At 40.9% G+C, this 13,416-nt stretch overlaps 1 protein-coding gene across 2 annotated transcripts; it reads right to left on the bottom strand.

The window, feature by feature from the left end:
* Positions 1 to 700: 700 nt before the first annotated feature.
* LOC134624876 (phospholipid scramblase 1-like) lies at positions 701 to 13,071 on the bottom strand. Of its 2 annotated transcripts, XM_063469988.1 has the most exons (8): positions 12,841 to 13,071; positions 12,142 to 12,229; positions 7,663 to 7,937; positions 6,734 to 6,776; positions 6,324 to 6,544; positions 4,211 to 4,372; positions 3,166 to 3,327; positions 701 to 3,072 (listed from the first exon to the last, which is right to left on the bottom strand). In XM_063469988.1, exons 2-8 carry the CDS (start codon positions 12,152 to 12,154, stop codon positions 3,013 to 3,015), a joined length of 936 nt encoding a protein of 311 aa, XP_063326058.1. In that variant the 5' UTR covers positions 12,155 to 12,229; positions 12,841 to 13,071; the 3' UTR covers positions 701 to 3,012. The 2 variants fall into 2 exon arrangements, with proteins under 2 accessions (XP_063326058.1, XP_063326059.1); XM_063469989.1 differs by lacking the exons at positions 12,142 to 12,229; positions 12,841 to 13,071 and adding an exon at positions 8,294 to 8,407.
* Positions 13,072 to 13,416: the final 345 nt, after the last annotated feature.

The following is a 13,416-nucleotide window of genomic DNA, read 5'->3' as shown; positions in this document are numbered from 1 at the left end:
TTTTAAATAGCACGTCTTTTGCACATAGGTTTTCTGTTTTAATACATTTGTACATATTGTTGTAGAAACTTTGTTAAATAAAACTGATCTCTGGTGGTCTGAACTCAGGATCTCAGCTCTGTGGCTCTTTAGTTCTCTAAGAGAGGCTGTGACCCTTGTCCTACTGCCTGCTAAGACTGACCCTGTGTACACAGACACGCTACAACTGGTTTAAATATTTGCACAGCAATAGCAGGTAAAGTATTAGGTGATCATCTATGAAAACAAACTCCAAAGCCATGCCTCAGTGTTCCTGTGGGATGGACATGTGCAGACATGTTCTGAAATACTATACATGAACATCTCACATGCTCCCAGGAGATGGAGCACTAAGATTTGGTATCTAACCCAGTGGCACTGCGGTTGTCTTCCACTCATGCTTCTGAACAAGGGCATGGATATAAATAACTTTCTGGCAAATAGTACAGAAAGTTCAGATTGAAGTGAGGATGCCATTCAACAGTTAAAAAAAGAAAATTGGCTAAAGCACGATTTGAATGGAGCTCATTTTGAGGCGGAGCATGAGGGACTAGATTTCCCGAAGCTCATTTTTTCCAAGTGCAACCAGATGGTCCACATTTAGGCCGTCTACAGAGCACCTTCCCCAGATTTTCCCGCGAAATCACTTGGGCAGAAAAACAAGAGACGACTGTGCTTTTAATAAAGGCTTATCGTTGCATTTGTTTATTTGAGAAATACATTGTTGCTTGTATATGTAAAAATGTCCAATCACAAGAAAAGTGTTACAAAACATTTTTGATTAAAAACACAGGAAACATGTTGCAGCCCCTCCCAGCTGCACATATATGATAGAAAAAAAGCATCCAGAGGAACAGTAAACTGTGAGTGCGCAACTTAAATCAACTGTACATGCTTTGGTTAGTACTGGCCACTCAACATATACATATATTTATTCATGCACATACAATACATTTGGTTGGTGATGGCAAACAGCTAGCTGGATTTGAAAGCACTTGTGGCAACCAGGTCTCACGCTGGAGGCGTGCCCAGAACAAGAGTGATTATTAAACACAGAAGTGCAACATTAACCTTTCTTCTATCAAACACTGTAGAGCGAAGCAACCAAATAAAAAAGCAAGTCAATTGATTCAGTTAAGATTCCGGTCTCCTCTCTGTTTCTCTGTACCAGCAGTAATAATTGCACCAACTCTTTTCAGGGACTTAGAAACTACACAGTGTTTCATGCAAGTTTTGCCTGTGGGGTTTTCCAACCATTCTGAGGCCAGATCAATGCTCACTAACCTAACATCTGCTTTTAAATTTTTCCCTCGAACCCTTAACCTGCATTTTCTCTCTCCCCTATGTCATTACGCAGGCACATGTTCAAACACAGTGGTATGTGAAGGAAACTGGATGGTGTCACCAGTGGAGGCAGAGGCAACCACCAAACTCCATAAAGGGAGCACAGGAACATTTAGAGTAAAGCCTGTGCAACAGCTTTGCATCATGCACCGTGGCTGAAGACATGTTGCTGAATAGAAAGAGTGCACTTTGGTAAAAATGTGTGATTCACAACTTCACACTAATAAAGGCAACGCATCCCTAAACAAGTGACAGCGGCTAACTCGTTCAGAATTTTTTTAAGGCGGTCAACTAACTGCAAAATTAGGACAAGGCAGGTACTGTCTGTACGTAGGCACAGTAGAGCTTTGGGCTAAATGCTAAAACCTCAACAGTGGCACATGTTAACAACAGGTTGTTTAGTAGTTAAGATCTTTGTCATGTCAAACATCTAAGTTAGCATGTCTACATGCTAGTACGATGTCACTTCCTTATGTGGGCTAAATGCTAACAGCCAGTTTACTGTGGCTAAATGTTTCCCATAAGCTTTAGTTAATGACAAAAAGACTTAGGGTGATGCACTTCCTGGCTGTAGTTAGCATTTAGCCCAAACTGAGCCTAAAGATAAACTATTTACATGGATGATACAAATAATGTCAAGCAAATTTAATGATTAGCATATCCGCAATTGCACTTCAGTGTATTTACACGCTAACATTTGCACAGATGCCACCCTGAGCTAAATAACCAGAGCAGGATTACCGTAGCTAACTTTGAAGTTTTCTATATGGCTTCTGATAAGTTTCAAAAAGATTAAAAGCTGTGCTAGTGGCTCTGTGTAGTGGAACTCTGGCCCACAAGTGGTTAGCGCCAAATGCTTATGCTAAGATATTCACAGTGACATTGATATAATGAAGCCAAGGCAGGTTTGAGGCTTACCATGTCAAGCATCATATCTTAGTGTGTTTTGCATGCCAACACTTGCTGATTAACACTAAATACAGCCTACAGTGGAGGCTCAAAGGAATGTAATAGGTTTGGTAGAGCATACACCAAAGTAAAAAAGAAAAGCTAACTTTTAAAACAAAAATATCTGTACACAAAATATGATGATCATCATACCAAAGCAATGGACTGACAGACCGACGCTGCCACCATTTAACTGGATAAATGAAGGCAGAGCAATGAATACATCTTCTACAAAACAGTATTGCACTTATACTAGATATACTGTTATCTCTTTATAAAGCTCGAGCAAGCACATAAAATTACTAACAATAAAAGACAAACTGATGGTGACAAAAAAGAAGAAAGAAATGAAACGTGAACACAAGTGCAGCAAAAACACATTCAAAAGGATGCGTGTCCACACCTGTTTCTAAGTTTAACTTTTTTTGATAGCGTAAAGTGTTTGCTATGAATACAGTGATGTGCTTAAAAAGAGGCGAAACATCTACAGACTTTACAGAGACACTGAAAACTTCAGTCTTTGACTTTGGAGAGATTCAAAGTTTTAAATTTAATCAAGAGTTTATTCACTCACAATGAGTTTTATGTGTATATAAACAGATTATGGGACTGGTAACAAATGAACAAAAAAATGACAAATGTTACATAACAGGAAAACACCTTCATCGCAGGCCGTCCCCCCCACGTTTCCTTTTTCCTCTGTTATGAAAACACACTGCTGCGCTGGTTGGCCTCTCCGACTTTCTCAAAGAACATGAAATCCTGCAGAGCAACGTCAAAAGTATTAAATTATTTTATTAAGAAACACACCACATATTTCAAAATCAACGATGTTCTTCTAGATTGGGTACTTACAATGAGGAAGCAGGCGCCCATCAGCACAGCTTTCATCTTCACGTCCAAGTCCAGCGGGAACTGGATGCCAAAATTATCTGTGTCAGTGAAAACTTCCTTCAAAAGGCCGCTCCACTGCTTGCTGATGCGACCAATGGGTGTGTCGCCATCTTTCCCCTTCAGCTGCAAAACAATAACAATACCAGCGTTCGTCACAAGTTGTTAATCCTGTCGCATTTGCTCCCTTTAAACGCTGGAAACATCAGCAGCAAGGCTGATGATTTCTTCACATTTTTCTTGCCTTCTTGCTGAGAAATATGAGCTTAATATGCACTTATCAGGAGATAAAACAGCTTTCTTGGTTCTGTATGAAAGGTAACACAGTCTGACCACCAGCAACACTGAGGATCATTCACTTGGTTTAAATAATGGGAAAAATTAGAGTCATGGATGCTCTTAAGTGTTGGAAAAGTAACTGGACAAGTGGGAGAAAATACTGACAAGCAAGTTCACCAAGACACAAGAAGATCTAAGCACAATCTTTGTGCAAACAGATAACAAAAATCAGGCTCTGCTGCAATCCTGGCAGATCAGCTGACCTGATCTGCTGTTTAAGCTGCTTTAGCCTGCCTACAATTGCATTTCCCCTGCATGCCTCCTGCGTCTAATCACTACTTGCAGCCAGTAGTTGTATCATGTCAATTCTCAAGTAATATGTGCAGGATGTCATGTGGGGAACCAGGAAGTGAGACTAATAGGAAGATTTAATTTTTTCATTGCACAGGCTGGATAGTAGCCTGACTTCAAGGTGTACCTTCTTATTTTATGGACAGATAAGAGTCGTATCAACCTTTTCGTTAAACTCTACAATAAAGTGAATAGAAAGTGTTTTCCCAAACTATCAACTATTCCTTTGAGTTAATTAAAATCATCATCAACATCTCTGTGACTGTTACCAATCCTGTTTAGATTACCTGAGTGGATCTGTAACAAATCACTGTTGGCTGATGGATGAAATTTACTTAGAGTTCAGTTTCTCCCACAAACAACGACCCTCTGAGCTCACCTCAAAGTTGACATCTCCACAGCAGTTGCAGGCAAAGCAGGGCCCCTCCAGTCTCATCAGTGTCTCCTTGTTTGCTCCCTGGATGGAAAACTTTGGCAGGAAAGGGTGCCAGTCCTGTTTGACGTACCCTATGGTGGTCCCCGGTGGAGCCTGGACCTCCATCTGTTGGTCACATAGTTAGTTAGACACATAGCTTTCTAATTTTGTAATGAGACACTATTTCACAGAGCTTGGTTTGCTCTCTTTCCTGGACACTGACAGCTATAAATAAAACGTCACGCGGTGTCACGCTGGACAGCAGGAATGATAAGCGAGGCTGACTGCTTGATTGTTAAACCATGTAAACAAAGGGAATGCATCTCACATGGTTCCTGTCTGGGCAGTAAACAGAGAGCTGCAGTATGATTGGATATCTTCTCGGATTCGTGCCATTGGGAACGTTCTGTAGACAGACCGCTAACGATGTGATTACACAGGGGCAAAGAGAAAAAGGTCTCAGTGGACGGATGGCAAAGGATCAGGGTTTCTAGGAGATAGTTTGGACAGACAAAGGGCCATTCATGGTCTTAACAAACCCCTGCCTGAGCAGAGTGGCACACAAAGGCACTGAAACACCGGTCAGCAGCAACCACTCAGCAACAGTAACTCAAGACAAAGAGAGGAAAGGCAAAAGTATGAGCCACTGGCACTGTGAGGCTGCAGGTTGTTATGAAGAACGAAGAACTGATAGGCCTCTGTATTTTACATGAGAAAGGACTAACAATTATTTATTACTTTAAACACAGGACTATGGTTTTCTTCCAGTCTGGCTGTAAGTAGCAGTATCAAATGTCAAGTTACATGCACTATAACATGCACTACAAAAAATAAAAAAAATAAAAAATATCACATGACACACCAAAAGGGAGTGCACAGAAGCTAGACTATGGTGAATTCAAATGTCTTGGGGGGCAGAATCGTCCTGGCAAAGACTCAGATCTGACCCTCTGGACAGCTTTTGAAAATGTGAAGGATGAAGAGCAGAACAAGGTGGTAAACACACTGACAATTTAATAATCAAAGTCTGTTGATAATAAAATTTGAATTTGATGTTCTAAACAGGCTGTAGAACAGCGTTTAATGGGTGATCACAAAGCTCTTGAATCAAAAGCTTTCCCTGATTCTAAATTTGGCCTCAAGACCATCTTCTTGAGCATGCCTGGATGGACTCCGGTTAGTAGCTGTTAATTTTTTGACTGCTCACTGGAAGCCTCCTTTTAACTGCTTACACTGTGCACTCTGTACATTTCACCATAAAACTCAAACTTGCATAAAAAGCAAATACCAGTGTCCTTGTCAAACTGACTCCAATTTCACATGATACAGGCAGGGTCTGCAGCTCCAGTCGACTGTCAATGCAGAGAACATTAATCTGCATGCAGTTGGTTCCAGGACAGAGCACACTGATAACTCAGTTTCTTTGGTCACCTGGACCAATCAGCAGTAAATTAGCCCACTTCCCACCCCAAAAAACTATTTTAAATCCAGCAGGGTTTAGAGAGGCAGGGGAATAAATCAGACTTGTATAGCAGCTCCACTAAAAACATTCCTGAAGACTAGAAGTAAATCCTGAACAGGAGATGAGCTGTGGTAAGTATAAGTGTCACAAAATAAACTACAGAGCTCGCGTTTCTCTTAAAATCTTCAGATTTTTCCTTTAATTTCTACATTACATTAAAAAAAATTTCATTGCCACTTATAAAACTGTAATGTCTTTATTTATTTGTCTTTATCTGATCTAACTTTTGTATCTATCTTTATTTAATCAAAAAAGTGATTAGGTATGTCTTAACATAAACTACGAACAGAGTGCTACTGAAAGTAAAGAGTTTATTCTTCCCTATCAGAGTCTCTTCAGATATTTACTATAGCTAAACATTAACCGGCACATCTAGGTCAAATACAATAATCCAGATATGATGGATGAGTACTCAGATTTCACACCGAAAATGCTTTTGACCAGGAACAATATTGGTCTAGGTGTGGTAAATGAATGCAATATGACTCCTTTAACCTCTTTCAACACTAGCCAAGTCACTTCTACTCAAACACAGAAACATTAGAGTGGACAGACCTCTTGCAGGCAGCAGGGACACCAGCAGGAGACGCAGCGGAAAGGCCTGATGAGACGGATGACCTCCCTGTCCATGTTGTCCTTGATTTTCATGTCGAAGCTGCGCAGAGAGCCGCAACAGTTCCTGGTGCAGCAGTCATTCTTCTCTTTGGCTTTGTAGATCTTCTGACCCAGACTGTTTTTTATTTCATACTGGTTGTTTGTCTCAAAACCGATGAATGCTGGGCGTGGTTGGGAGAAGAGAAGGGAAAACGGTGAGAAATGAAGTAAAGATAAGTAAGGAATTTCAAGGGCAGATATCATTTTTCTTCGATTCGTATTCATCTTGAGAGGCTTTAAACCTCACACACAGCTGCTTATGAGCTGCTGAAGGATTAAATATTTTGTGTTGAACAAGATGCGCGCCTCACCTTCCAGGAGTTCGACTTTCTGATGGATCAGGATCTGGTCAATCTAAAACCGAAGGAGAGACAGCAAACTGAAAAATGAGGCAACTCTGTGGCACATCCTGCAATCTGAAAGTCTCTTTCTTCTAAAAACAATTAAAAGCACGTATGAGGCATTTGCAATGCAAAAGACTGCCGGTTAAAGAAAAATACCTTCTTTTATAAGAGAACAATGTTGAATGTGATCTTTAACGGGGTTCAAAAGGCCAATGGGACTGACCTCGCCTATTGTTTTAAAAAGGAAACTGACTTTAGTGTCACACATTTCCAAATCCTAAATGAGATTAATGATCACCAAAAAGTGCAGCAAACTGCAAGTATTTCAATGGTGAGCCAACAGAACTACAAAATGCTACTTTTACCCACTACAGTCTTAAACATGTGACCTTTTCTCTTACTACTTGGCATGCAACAGATCCAGGAACTGTGTCGGGTTACGCCCATGGCCAGCAGCTTTTCAGGTTCATACAAAATCCAAGTAAAATGGGAGGATTAAATGAGTCATCGGTCATTGTTAGAAAGTTTACTTAGAGTTCGTGATAAAAAAAATATGTGACATTTAAGAAGACACTGGAACCAATCATAGCTCTCAAAAATCACCTGATTGCACTGACTTTTTTTTTTTAATCTGCCTGTCAGCTTGGATATTGTAATACTAAACATACAATGTAATGCCTGATATAACACTAATAGGAACGAATAACTAGATAGATAAAAGAAAGACATGAAGAAGTGGAGCCTACAGTGAATTTCCAGAGCTCATCTTGGAAAAGCAAAATATGTTTGGCACAAAAGTGCATTCAGATCATAATTGTGTCCAAAAGCTGCTGGACAGGACAGCGTATAAAACAAAACAAAACAAACTGTGCTGGTTTAACCTTTCTCTGCCCTACCTGTGTGAGATACTCGAGTCCAGGTGGGACACCAACGGGGACTGCTGGACCTCCAGGAGCTGGTGAAATCCCCGCTGGTGGGCCACCGTATTCAGGGCCTGGAGCTGGCCCTGTGGGTGCTGGCTGGTACATGACCGCAGGTTGTCCTGAATAGCCCATGTTGAAGCCCGGTGGAGGGGCTTGACTGGGATCTCCATATCCAGGAGGAACTGGATACGGTGCTCCGCCGGGCTGAGACATGGGATAGGGTGGCTGGTTTGGAGCACCTGGGTAAACTGGAGGGGGGGAAAAAAATAGACACAATCAAAGCCTGTTCAGATACACCGACAGTCTGATTTGACTGAATTTGAATACATGAGCTCGGTTGTTGCTGTACAAACTATGACAGTCAAACTTTAGAAAGCAGAGCTCAATTTTTACCCTAAAACAACCAAAAAATACAAGGAAAATAAATAAAGCCGTAATATGTAAGATAAGGCACAAAAAACTAAAAGAAACCATCAACTCTGAGTATGAATGATAATATAAATATACACACATAAAAATTATATAAGACTCAAAAGCCTGAAGCTCCTGTTTAGGATTTAAGACCAGCTGTGTTGACCACGGCTGGTCGTCTCCAGGTTCTTACCTTCCAGTCAGAGCAGAGACAGAAGCTGAGAGTGATCGCCGAGTGTCTCGCTAGAAGCAGCTGCTCTCTGCTGAGTGTGAGTGTGCGCACGCTGTGAATCATCCGCCCCTTTTTTTTTTTTTTTTTTTTTAGTAGACAGGGCAGAGCTAATTAGCCGGTGATTGCAACACAGCAGTAATAACCTACCTATACTGGAAAAACTGGAACCATGATATGGTGGAAACCAATTGTCAGCGTTTCCATGGTGGAAAAACTGAATATGTGATGTGAAAACAGTGAGATTTGGGGATTTTTTTGGACAGGAACTGAAGATTCTTACATTAAGTGAGGATTTCAGTTAGGAAGAACGAACACCGTCAGCACAGGGATATGTAACTTTGTCTCTCAGAGTGTTTGCATCTTATTTAAAGCAGCTTTTGTGCTAAATTAACAGAACCATAAGTGCACACTAGTCTCAAGAGGCTAGCAGGCAGCCTACTCTGTGGCTGCCCTGGAGAATGCCACGAGGGGCCATAAGACTTTACACAGGGCCAGTTGCACCTCTGTTGTGTGCTATGGGACTCACTTTCACAAGATTCATAACAATGAATAACTGGGGATTGCTTACTTTTATGAATGTGTAAAATGCTGTTATCAGATAAACTGCAAGGTCCACTGGAACACAGCTGTCCTTATGATCATATGTTATGCCAATAAAGTCTAAACTGAGTTAAATGGTTTTGTAATGTCCTTGTTTAAAATGCAAAAATGTGATCATTCTCACTTCATAACGACAACAACATTGGTCAAAATTATACAGCATTGACCGATCGGTCTTTGGTGTGTAAAAAGACACATCCCTCACTACTACAGTCGTGCACACACACGCACGCATGTCTCGTTCCATAGTACAGACCTCATTTAGAACACACAGCATTTAAGCCCCACTGTAAAATGTGAAACGTCAGAGATAATGGAAAATCAATGCCGAATTTTATTAACCACCTTCCGGCTTACCTTATCCTGCTTCCAAGAATAAAGGTTAAAGAAAAATGTTAATAGTTTCACTATCATAGGACTGCTGCTGCCATTCAATTTTTTTGGTAACAGACAAGATTAAAAAAAAGAAATCTGGTGTGGGGGAGAGGCAGAAAATGTAGTCTTTAAAAATTTAAATAGTACAAGTCTAATGCATCATGGTGGTCGTTTATACTTGTACTGAGGACGGTTTCCTTTAGCCCTGAGAACTGTGTGTAAGCCGGCTTGACCTAAAACCCCAATGTCACGATGATGGTTATCAACTTCCTCTATTAAGCCGGGCTTTCTGCCTCCCTGTGAGCGTCCCCTACACCAATCAGAGACATTATCAAATGATGATGATAATAAAAATCTAATGGTGAAACTCACCACTGTTACAAACATAAAAGAGATTAAAGCTGCAGAAACTTGTTGATTTTGCGATTTAGTAAACAGAGCAGTAAAAATTAACATTTTAATTTGAGAAAATTATTGAAACACTGCATGGTGCTCTTGTTTTTTCCCCCCTAACACGACAGCTACACATTTAATTAATAATAAACATTAACATCCCATAAATTAATAAAAAACATGTGGATGCATGTAAAACAGACTTAGCAACACATTAGAATCTGATCTCAAATAATTTTTATACATTTTCTGACACTGCAAAGCGCACACACCAGGAGATGTGTGTCTCCACCTGGGATCAAAGTGGGCTCTTCATGTATTAATGAGACACACAGAAAATTCATTTTAAGGTCAACACAGCTTTGTAATCTCGCTTTCCCGTGTTTGCAGTCTTTTCCAATATGAGTGTTTTCTGCTTATTTTAAATATATAAATCTATATAGAAATATAAATGACAAACTGACTTTGGTTAACAGCTCTAGTTTATGATGGGACCCCCAAAAACAAAATTTACCTTTACCAGATATTCATTTGGGGAAAGTTGTGAACTGGCCAAAGAAGAAAAAAAAAAAAAGGAAGCTGAAGCTGAAGACATTTTTGCTCATAGAGAAATTATTGTTTACTTAATGGCTCACTTTACTACACAGGAAGCATAAACCATAAAGTCACTGCCTTAACACAAATGACGTGACGAGCCTCCTGAGTCACACCTGCTGACAGACCGTCATGTGAAAGTATGTGTGCTGTGATGATTTCTAACAGCAGTCAGGACAAAATTTAGAAAGAATTTAGAAAGATCAAATTTAGATCAGCTTATTTTTGCTGACGAGAGCCCCCACATGCCTGTTGGGTTTCTCTCTGAATGTTATATATGAGCTGCTTTTCTGCACTGTATCTTCTTTACAGATGTGCTTTTTGATGTGAATCACAGCGAGTATACTGGTAATGGAAAAAAAAACTAAACAAAAAGGTCTATACACATTTAAATGAAATGGCATGTCAGTAAGGGATTTTGGTCTCAAGACTGGCCAAACTGGTTTTTATTCACATCTTGCAATTACCTGAAGCACATGAGTCTAATTCTTCTAAAGGTCACTGGCCTATGGTTTGTCCCCCCCCCCCTTCTTCTGGACTTCTATGGAAGGGTGAAAATGCACCATGAGCTCAGCTAAGCAGATCCTCCCTCGGAGTGTCTTCACAGCACTACAAGCACAGGGCGGGGGCAGGGATGGAGAACCAGACGCGAGAAACTACTCAGAAAAACATTCCTGAAATTTTTCCTCCATCAAATTATTAATTAAATCCTGTCCAGAGAAAGACACTCAAAAACGAGGTGGACATGACAGCTAGTACTCTGCTTGGGAAAGAGGAAGGATCCCCCCCCCCCATGTTTACTTAATATTATGACTAATATTGGTTTACATATTCACCTAACAAGCAAAAGATCTCTGGTTCGATCCCGGGAGGATCCTTCTAGTGAAGTGACGCCATCACTGATGCAGATTCTGTCCCGTTTAGAAAGACTCTATTTATGCTCCCCTCACTGCTTTACCACCTATGTGCAGGTCAGGCTCAGTCAACAGTGAGGAATACATGTAAACTATAAAATGATGTTTTCAATCAGTTCGTACTTGATATTCCCACACTTTTCAGCAGTAAGGATAAATACAAAGTTGACAACGTTTTGTGTTTTTTCCCCCCCTCCTGTCTCGGCATTAGAATTGTTGTCTGAAGGCCGAAAAATTCCAAAAAGATTTACTTTCATGAGTGGAGCACTACTTTCTTTTGAGTCGTTACAACCACAACGAACAAGACCAGGTGACTGGAAAAGCCCATTTAGTCACGAGTCTGCTGGCAAAGGCTGATGAATATAATAAAGCCTTGTGGACTACAATTAAGACAGAAAACAACCTCTTGTGCCATTTCTGTGTAATGAAAGTTAAAAAAGGAAGTTAGACAGTGTGAAGCTAGAGGTCTGCCTTTGCTTAACATCCCTCTCTTTACTTCACATTAAAAAAAACAGAAAAAAGTGTGGGTGCACCCACTGCCCTGGCATACACAAACAATAGCACCTTTCACCTTTTCCACTCAGTGAGAGAAGTCTGCTGGGCCAAAGACTCTGACGTGTTTTCAAGAAAGTATTCCTGGAATTTCTTGGGGAAGAAAAAAAATAAAAACATCCCCCACCTTCAGGAGTCTACTGTGTGGGCTGGACAGTGTGCTCATTATTCAGGCTGTTGGGTTTAGTGGAAAGCTAACGGGGCAAGTGTGAGAAAACTTTTAGCATTTTACAAAGCGTGACGTAATGGAAACAAAGTGTTAAAGCTATTAATGTACGCCACACTGCTCACATTTTTAAAACACTCTTACGTCTTCATATTTTCTTCCAAAGAAAAAAATGAAAACAAAAGTCAGCATAAATGTGAAATCTAGGCACGTACCAGGAGCAGACATGGTGCAGAGCTTTTCTGGGCGGAGGAAGAAAAATAAGGTCACTTCCCGACGCAATCCCACGGTTTCTATGGAAAACTGAAAGGATAAAGGGAAGAAGAGGGATAAAGGGAAGAAGAGAAAAAAAGGGGAGGGGTGAGTGTAATAGAAACCAGCAGGACTGGAGGAGGGTGCGCAGAGAGCGACAATAACACAAACATGAATTTTTAACTTCAATCGGTCATGCGTTCAAGGCGAGTGACTCGAAGTTGTGTGTAAATGTGCCTTGTCTGGGATCCTGACACAAAGCTTCACGGATAATATTCAGACACAGCCCAGAGGTCCAAAACAATCCTGACAATGTTGGGTTCAAACTCGTGGCCCTTTTGTCCCTGATGCACAGTATCTCAGACCTAAATCATAAAAATAAAAGGAGTGGGTGTGCCCCGTCAGCCCAAGACTGGCAGCTAACTGCCACTAAATGTCAGCATTGAGCTCTTTTTCCCCCTTTAGACGTCATTAAAGTACACTCAGGTTCCCATAAGAGCTCATTAAAGAGAAAAACACCTACAGCTTCCTAAAGTAAAGGTCGCGAGCATCTCCTGCCTCGTGAGCAGTCTTTACGTCGTAGTAAAAGAAAGAAGAAGAAAAAAAACACTCGAGCTAAAATATGGTGAGGAACAGCACATACTCACACAAAAATATCTCACCTCAGTGGCTGTTTTCACTGAAGTTCCAGCGACAAGAAATGAAATGAAAGTGGTCGGAAAGCAGAAGCTTGCAGTCCTCTTCCTTTAACCTGTTAGCTGCAGCTGTGCTGTACGCCTCCCTCCACTTCTCTCTAGTCTCCTCCCCCTTTCCGGGATTTTACGTGGGCTAAGGCTTTGGCGGGTCATTGAGCTGTGAAGATGAGGGCTTTCGTGCACTGGGCGGGAAGAGGAGACTGGCGTCACCAGGGACGTCTAAACTTGTTATCGCTCGCTGCAGATGCGGGAGGAAGACGAGAAGGAGCGGTGCGATCTGTGAAACACTGGGGCAGCTCCGACCACCAGGGGGCGCCAAAATGCCAGAAATCACAGCCACCTTCGCCGGATCCTCCTCCTCAGGAAACACAGACACTACAGTAAATACACACAGAGTGTACTGTAAGACTTTTTGATTATACAACGCTGAAGTTAAAGAAGAGTAAAAAGTAAGACTGATGTTGTTTGAGAGAGTAGTAATAATATGTATACTATAATAATATGTCTGCTATAATAATTACACTGTATTTATAAACCATATTT

The sequence above is a fragment of the Pelmatolapia mariae genome, linkage group LG3_W, assembly GCF_036321145.2.
Source record: "Pelmatolapia mariae isolate MD_Pm_ZW linkage group LG3_W, Pm_UMD_F_2, whole genome shotgun sequence".
NCBI classification, from domain to species: domain Eukaryota; kingdom Metazoa; phylum Chordata; class Actinopteri; order Cichliformes; family Cichlidae; genus Pelmatolapia; species Pelmatolapia mariae.
The sequence above is the reverse complement of the archived record's forward strand: the minus strand, read 5'-3'. Positions and strand labels throughout refer to the sequence as shown.

Bases quoted from the DNA above. Each gene is read 5' to 3' on its own strand.
- LOC134624876 (XM_063469988.1), bottom strand. The intron at 6,545-6,733 runs GTGAGGCGCGCA...AACCACGCCCAG, and splicing joins GAAAGTCGAACTCCTGGAAG to CATTCATCGGTTTTGAGACA. The intron at 3,328-4,210 runs GTGAGCTCAGAG...ATTGTTTTGCAG, and splicing joins GTGGAGATGTCAACTTTGAG to CTGAAGGGGAAAGATGGCGA.